General features: G+C 44.4%; 1 protein-coding gene across 1 annotated transcript; it reads left to right on the top strand.

The window, feature by feature from the left end:
* The first annotated feature begins 819 nt into the window (after positions 1-819).
* Positions 820-8,281, top strand: LGALSL (galectin like). The gene is made up of 5 exons (XM_050754835.1): positions 820-938; positions 1,702-1,773; positions 1,954-2,042; positions 2,712-2,889; positions 5,135-8,281. Exons 1-5 carry the CDS (start codon positions 903-905, stop codon positions 5,276-5,278), a joined length of 519 nt encoding a protein of 172 aa, XP_050610792.1. The 5' UTR covers positions 820-902; the 3' UTR covers positions 5,279-8,281.
* Positions 8,282-8,751: the final 470 nt, after the last annotated feature.

Genomic DNA, 8,751 nt, shown 5'->3' with positions numbered 1-8,751 from the left:
CCCAGACCTGCCTGTCCTTCCACAGGGAAGAGAGACCTTTCTGTTTCTAGCCTCCTGGGATAGAAAGGTCCCTACCTTGAGTCCTCTCTGCTTCGTTCTTTCAGGTCACACATTTATTTCTGCAAGCCTTCAGACCTTCCATTCTCTTTCTGCCCTAGAGAGCAGAATGAATCCTTCCCCCGATTTTGTTGGAATTCTCTGAAAGAAATCCTGCCGAGTCTCCCACTCTGGAATACCACCCCCAGCACCCAGTCTTCCCTCGACCTCGCCTCCCACCGCCCCACCAGCCCCCAGGACGTGGCAGGAGGAGGAAGGAGGCTGGAGGGAGTGGCGCCGGTGGCACGAGCACCTGTCACCTGACCTGCTCGGGCCCTTACTTCTCCAGCCCCGGCCCTGCCCACCCTCTGGCCGGTGTGCGCCGACAGGGTCCCCGCCCTCCCGGACCGGGACAGGCCCGTCCCTCCCGCCCCGGCCTCCGCCACCGTCCAATGGCCGAGGGGCAGGGCCCGCTGAGCAAGCCGCGGCAGCCCCGCCGGGTCCCCGCCCTGTTCCCGGTTCCCAAGCCGGGCCCCGGAGGCCTTTAAATGCTGCCCAGGGCCGACGCGGCACGGCCCTTGCCACCTTTCTTGGTCGGGCAGCGGCAGCGGCAGCAAGCAGCAGCGTCGGTCCAGGTCCGGGGCCGTTCCGGGCCGCGGCGAGCACCTTGGCCCTCGCGGCCCGCGCTGCCTCCCTCCCCTCCCCTCCTCCCAGGCCCTGCCTGCCAGGTCGGCGCCGGGCCCCGGGCGTGCGCGCGCGCGCCCCCTCGTGTGTGCGCGCGCCCGCGCCCCCGCCCCGCGCAGGACAGCCCCGGGATCCCCGCCCGCGCGCTGCGTCCCACGTACCCCGCCGCGCCGGGCAAGAAGATGGCGGGATCGGTGGCCGACAGCGATGCCGTGGTGGTGAGTGTGGCAGGGCGCGCGCGAGGCGCCCCTCCCCGCCGCCCCGCACTCCGCTGCCGCCTGCTCCAGCAGTGCTGGGGTGCTGAGAAGCCGCAGGCCTGGCCGGCGCCCCCCGCGTGGGAAGGCGCCGGGTACCTGTTAGCAGCCGCCGGCTGCGCGCGGCCGGTGTTGGGGGCTGGAGAGGCTCCCGGGCTGCGGGGCTCTGGGCTGGGGAGGGAGTTTGGGGAGGATGGCGGGGTGGGGGCGCCCGACAGCCCGATCTGTGCCGTGCAACCGCCAGCCAGGTGTGCGCGTGGGTGAGTGTGTCCGGGGCGCGCGCCCCACCACCGCCCCCGACGTCCCGGGGATTCCCCCTTGGAAATGGGTCGGCGCCCGGGGCTCCCGAGAGAAGTTGAGCACGGCCGCTCCACTTCAGCCACGTCCCGGAGGACAGGCCTGGCCCACCGCGCTTCCAGAAGCGTTTGCGGTTGAAGAGGGGCCTGCCCTCCTCCGGCGTGGGGCTCTGGCTCCTCGGTGGACCTCGACCTTGATTTTGATCTGGATCTGAAGGGTCTGCGGATCTTCAGAAGCTTACCCACCGGGTGGAAAGGATGGGTTTTTTTCGGGGGTTATGAGATTATCTAAGAGACAGTGAAGAGGCATCATCGGCAGACACTGTGTGCGTGTGGAAGACTGCTGGATTCCACCACATCTGTGTGGGTTCTTCCTCCAGCCCCCCAAAAAAGAGCCCATGGAAAGCCAATCTGTGTGCTTCTATTTTTAGAAACTAGATGATGGCCATTTAAACAACTCTTTGGGCTCTCCAGTTCAAGCGGACGTGTACTTCCCACGACTGGTAAATGGCTTTGCTCTGTGTTCTGTGTCTCTGCCTGTACCCTCCTCCTTTCTCGTTGCTTTTTAAAATTTTATTCGTTTGTTTATTGCATTTTCCAGTGGGTCAGGCCTTCAGGATCTGAGGTCTTGGCTCTTTCCTAACAGGCTGTGAAACTCATTTTTCTTCTCCCACCCTTTGCAGATAGTTCCATTTTGTGGGCACATTAAAGGTGGCATGAGACCAGGCAAGAAGGTGTTAGTGATGGGCATCGTAGACCTCAACCCAGAGAGGTAAGGCAGAGTCTTTACAGAACTATCAGGCTGTGGCTGAGCCCTGCCCACTCCTGTTGTGGTTTAGCACTCCTCCTCTTCCTCTCCTTGTGCACAATGTTGCTAGTTGCCAGTGCCAAGAAAGTACCATGTTCCCATGAAAAGAATGTGTATGAATCCCAGCCATCATTTCTCCAGACAGCTATTTATATCAGAGATTATAAATATAGGCCCACATTTTCTCTTTGACCCTTAGGGAGGCCAAAGGATTTTTTTTTTTTTTTTTTTTTTTTTTTTTTTTTTTTTTTTATGGTTTTGAAACATGGTGCCAGAAGCAAGAACTATCAAGATGAATAAGAACCCAACTTAACATTATTTCCCGTGGTCAATTTCTGTGGCTGTTTTTGAGAATTCCTAAGTGGATTAAGACATTGATGTGTGGTCGCTTTGGGGTATTTGAAATCGCTAATTTTAGTCATTTTCAGCTCCACCAAAGTTTTCACCAGAGCTTGCTTTAGGTAACAAAATAAACTGGTTTGACTTACTTCTCCATAATCTAACCTCTCTTGAAGAGTAGTGGCCTCTTAAAAACGGGCAAACCCAGAGGAGGAACAGGAAATATAAGCACCTGGGTCATTTTGAAATGTTTTTATATCCAACCCTAAATCAATGAGATGATTTTCTTTTCAGCTTTGCAATCAGCTTGACCTGTGGGGACTCTGAAGACCCTCCTGCCGATGTGGCAATTGAACTCAAAGCTGTGTTCACAGATCGGCAGCTACTCAGAAATTCTTGTATATCTGGGGAGAGGGGTGAAGAACAGTCAGCAATCCCTTACTTCCCATTCATTCCAGACCAGCCATTCAGGGTGAGTACCTCGAGTGCCTCGGCTCCAGCCACTGGCAGGGTGATAATGTTCGACTTACCTAGTGTGTGCCAAGAACACTTGAAGCGGCCAGAATTTTTGCATGTCCAGGAAATTTGTCACCCAATGGTGAAAAAAAGATCAAAAGAGCTCTGTTTGCTGATGTAAATTAACACTTGCCATAGTAACTGTTAGTTCTATTCAGCTCACACATTTAAATAGACCCATATTTACGTGACCAAATTGTTAAGAATAAGTAACTTTTCTATGTAGTACCCAACATATAGTAGATACCTACCCCCAAATATCTGATTGATTAATCAATACTAATAAGTACCCACTTATTAAATATTAATAAATATTAATAAGGTTGAGAGCTACTTATTAGCTCTCAGCCTTATTTGTATGACATTTTAAAGAATATGATGATGATCATTTCATTTTCTCTTGTTCCCTTTGCTAATGAGGCCATGTTTGTGTCCTTGTTTCCCGCTCTGGATTAATTAACCGCAGTCTATTTCACAGTTACAGACTGGCTGACAAATTCCTTCCCTTGGGACTGGATGAATAAAGATTTGCTCCCCACTATCTTTTGGGCAGGAAGCACAATCCAAACTTTTCATTCAGTCAAGCAGCATTAGCAGCACCTTCCTCTATGAAAGGCAATGCCAAATAAGAGATGCAAGTAGTGGCACATTGGCTTGTGCCTGTAATCCCACCACTTTGGGAGGCTGAGGCAAGAGGATTGCTTGAGCAAAGGAGTTCAAAACCAGCCTAGGAAACATAGCAAAAACCCTGCCTCTTTAAAAAAAAAAAGATTAGCCTGGCGTAGTGTCACACACCTGTAGTCCTAGCTATTTGGGAGGCTGAGACGGGAGGATCGCTTGAGCCCAGACATTCAAGGCTACAGTGAGCTATGGTTGCATCACTGCACTCCAATCTGGGTGACAGAGCAAGGTTCTGTCAAAAAAAAAAAAAAAAAAAAAAGGAAATGCAAGTAGTAATGGTGTTGAAAAGGGGTCAGACCTAGTGATGAATTGTCATTACACTTTCACATTACATCACAATAATGACAACTCAGTTAAAAGCTCCATGTTACATATGAGCCCAATAAAACAGAACTACACTTAACTGGTTACCCTTCATCTAGAAATTTTCAAGTGCCTCATGAAGAAGTAATTATTTCACTTCCCTTCTTACATTCTGAGGGGAAAATAAGAATCCATGATTTTTGCATCAGTGGTAGCATTGAGATAGTTGCCCTTCTAGTTATAGTCTCTGGAAAGCACCCTTGACCCATTCTCTCTCCTCACCCCCTTCTCTAGAATGGTGATGTCCCCTTGGGCTCCTCTTGGTGAGGATAGTTTCTCAGTGATGAACCTTAATGCATAGCTCATGAATGTGAATAACCACAGCTTCTGACTGCCAGGAGGAATATAATGCTCCCAACAACAAAACTGAAGTGAAATAGGCCTTTCTTGGTGATAAAATTTTAGTAATATGAATTAAATGTGACTAATATCACATATGGAGCCTCCTTACATGGTGAATGCCAATGCTTTTAATAAACCCATCATAGCACACTACCAGTAATTAAACTTTATGGTAAATTACTTGAGGAAAAAGCTTTTACCTTATGGAACCGGTATTTCTGTTTGACTCAACAAAACCTTGTTAATTACATGTTCTTTGTCCAGTGGTAATTACTATGTGTAACCTTCTCTCTGCCTTAGTGCTTAGCATATTTTGAGTGTCTAGACTATTATGGTCTGCTACTAATGGATGCCAGTTCTGCCTTGTGAGGGGCCCTTCTGAAGGTGGAATAGAATAGTTCAGGGGATGACAGTGGAGGCATTAAGTGCCATATAAACAAGTCTATGCTACTTTACATCACTTTCTGGAGTATAGGCAGAAGGGAGATATGTTAAAGGAATGCAGTTTTAAATCTTTAAAAGGTATTATATTGAATAGTGTAGAGCAATGGTTCTCAAAGTGGGTTCTCTATTCTAGCAATATCAGCATTACCTTGGAACTTGGTAGAAACACACATTCTTAACACCTACTGAATCAGAAATTTTGGAGGTAGAGCCCAACAATCTGTGTTCTAACAAGCCCTCTGCAGGTTTCAATGCATTCTAATGTTTGTGAACCACTGAAGATACTGCCTTTTTTTCTCTAAAATGAAGTATTATTTGTTTTCCCCAGTAGGGTTCATTGAAATTGTGGACTATTATTTTGTTTCTTCCAGGTGGAAATTCTTTGTGAGCACCCACGTTTTCGAGTGTTTGTGGATGGACACCAACTTTTTGATTTTTACCATCGCATTCAAACGTTATCTGCAATTGACACCATAAAGATAAACGGAGACCTCCAGATCACCAAGCTTGGCTGATTTAAACCACCTCTATTTCAAATAGGATCACGTGCCACAACTGTCTTGACTGTTGGTCTGGAAGAAGTGTCCTAGCAAGATCTGGACACTTAAAAAGAAAACAAAAACAAATGGCAAGCTTCACTGTCTCTTCTTTTGTACAGTTTAAACCCAAAATGACAACTTCAACCGTGGTTTGCCCTTAAGAAGAAAGCTGTTGGGACAAAGACACCGAGCCATTATACCCAGAATAAAATAATACATTTATGCTGGATTTTATTCAGACCACACTAAAATGGATTTGTGATGATTTGTGATTTGGTAGCAAATTATTCATCTTTTCAAAGCAAGGCAATGCTTAGAAACAGAAGTGCTAAAGACACTTGAAAAGCCAACAACAACGGTACAGTGAAATCAATGCATTTCTGCGCTGAAGTGGAATTGTGTAGCACAACCAATATTTTAGTCAGGGTATTTACATAGAATGTAGGTTGTTCAAGATTTGACTTTTTTTGTTTTGTTTTTGTTTTTGTTTTGCACAGCATAATGTTAATTCAGATTGTTGAAGCTTTCTTGTAGTTATTTATTTCACTCAATGTATGTATTAGAGAACGAACAATGTCTCAAGAACAGCAAGTTATAAACTTTTGAATGTATAAATATCTTAGGTCCTAGGGGAGAAAATTACATATTACAATTATGAAACTGGTGAATTTCTGCTTTAAAGAATTGAGATTCTCCATACCCCTAAACTTAGGATCTCTTGATATAAATTGCTGTAAGTGCTTTTGGGAAACCTTTACAAAACCATTTTGATAAAACTGCTTTTCAAGTTATTGTTGGTTATGTAAAATTCTATTTACATTGCTTTTTCTCCTTACTGGGAATTAGCACAGTATTGGCTTCCTTAAGACTAATTATTTCTCTCTTGATTTATATAATAGCTCATTAAGTTGTTATTAAATTAATCAAAAACACAAGAGGTGACTGCTTAGACAATTTTTAAAGCGACTATAATATAAACTTTTAAAGGAATAATATGAAAATGACTGTGGAATGCAGTGTAAAGCAGAAGCAAATGGCCCTGAATAACTTACTTGGAAGTAATTTATATCAACTTAAGCTGTTAGCTCATTGTATAACTTTTCTTATGTGACCCTCACCAATATCCCTAAGTAATGCCTTTGGAAGCTTCAGAGTAGAAGATGCTTCCTACTGTGTTGGCTCTGAGGAGATAGTAGGATTAGATGGGATTCAGATTAGGAAATGATCCAGTTTATCTGAAAGGTTAACTCCCAGGACTCCAGGTCTTTGAATCCAGCCAGTAGAGTGAATGCTTCCAATTAAGCTGTAGGCGTTTCCCTGCACTTATGGAACTGATCAAACAGGGTGACTCCAACAGGAGGCTGCAGTACTGTAAATGTCACCGCAAGGCAAGGGATGCTTAAAGTCCTGGGTTCTGGACTTTACAAGCTACATTGGCCCTGGAGGGAGGGACCCTTGGCATTGCTTTGATCAGGTAGTGAGGGAAGACAGGGTTCTGGGGTGGGGGTGTATTTATATATAATTTAGGTTTTGTTTGTACAGCATACTGTGTCTTGCAATGACACATCCTTGTCCTGCTTTGCTTTTTTGAGTTTTTTTTTTTTTTACACAACATGCAGAGGCACTGAAGTGACCATGTCATTTTCAAGTGTCAAGAATGTAGACAGTGTTTCAGTACCAAAGTCTAAAATAAACAAACTAAAATTGTGAATTTTTTATAGGTGATATATTTGGATTCTTCTCAACTTTGAAACTGTTTAGCACAGTTCCATTGTGTTATATAAGAAGATACTGTATCCAACAAGACTGGCTGTATATTGAAAAGCTTTATGTACCAGCCAACTTATTTAACCATATTCAGCCTGTTCCGTGGGGGCTGCTCTGTGGTTCCAGGTATTTTCAAGCCTGTGATTAACTTCTCATGGCTTGTCACTTCAAAGTCCCTAAATTTTGAGAAGTGTTTGTATAGAGACTTAAAGGGCACCTTGAAATAACATTTGTGGGAGTTTCGATTCAACTTATGGTGGAAGAGCCCCATAGGAAGACTCTTTTGAGTGGCCAACCATTCCCACCCACTGCATAATTCAGCAGAAACTAGAGGAGCAGGGCGTGTAACTGATTGGAATTGAGACTCTTATTCTGTCTACCTATCAGCTAACTCATTAGCAGCCAAGCCCTTAGGCAGCTTAGTGTGAAAATACAATGTTAACTGTTTGTTTCTCTGTGCGGTTAGTGGGAACCTCTTGGATAAGCCTATTGGGATTAATCTAAATGATGTGATGATTTGATTCAGGTATAGCCCAAATTAGTAAGGGGCTTTAGATGTAAACTGGAAACAGTATTCACACCCTCTCCTGGGCCTGTGAGATCTAAGGTGAGAATTTCAGGATGGAAAGTGCAATTTAAAGCTTCCACAGGAAAGTATTTGGGTATGTGAGGAGTTATTTCTGACCAGAGCCCCAGTTCTGCAATAACCAAAACCAAGGAGTATAAATAACAATCAGGCTCTGGGGGAATAGAAAGCAGGCTTTAGACAATCTGTCCATTTCTGCAGTAAAATTGGAGTGAGTGTATATATCTACTTAAAACCTAATAGAAGTGACTTCTACTTTTTGGGCTATGCCAGAAGTATTTTTAAATTATTATTTAAAATTTTGAAGCCCCATTTCAAATCTTGCCGACCTTAGTTCAAAACCCCCTGAGACATCACTTTTATAATTGAGGATTTGTTAAAACGGCAAGTCATTTCATTTGTGTTAAAAAGAAGATACCCAAAAGGAAGGAGGGAGCCCTGTTGCCTTGAGATAAACGGCCTTGGCATTTTCTGGCATTAATGTAGAAATAATGTTCCTATGATGACATATTTTCAAAGAAACACTTTCTTATTTACTGTGTGGTGTAAAATGTTGCTAAATGTGTTGTTACATTATGTCACTGCTGAAAGTTATTTGCACTATAATAAAGGAATTTTCTACAAAACGGTTTCCAGTTTCTAACATGCTACATTTGGCGCCAGGTATAATGTACTTAGCATAGACTCTAAGGCCTAGCAGTGATTCCTCACTTTCACACTTGTGCCTCAAGATAACTTTTTCCTGCATTCCCCACACTGATAAACAGAAGAAAAGTGTCTCAGGGCCCTCAGAGATCTAATAACTTACATTGTGAATGGTAAATGCAGTGGGTTCCTTTAATATATAATTTGCCTACAGCAAATTCACTCTTTTGGTATAAAGTTCTGAGTTTTAACATATACATGTAGTCATGTAACTACCCTCTCAATCAGAATATGGGATCATTTCATCATCTCAAAAAATTCCTTTGTGCTACTCCTTTGCAGATAAATTTGTCCCCCATTCCTAATCCTAATTAGGCATCCACAGAGCCATTATCCCTCCCCATAGTTTTGCATTTTTTGTAATGTTTTCTTAAAAACAATCGTATAACAT

Source organism: Macaca thibetana, chromosome 13 (genome assembly GCF_024542745.1).
Source record: "Macaca thibetana thibetana isolate TM-01 chromosome 13, ASM2454274v1, whole genome shotgun sequence".
NCBI classification, from domain to species: domain Eukaryota; kingdom Metazoa; phylum Chordata; class Mammalia; order Primates; family Cercopithecidae; genus Macaca; species Macaca thibetana.
This window is presented reverse-complemented; position numbering and strand designations above follow the sequence as displayed.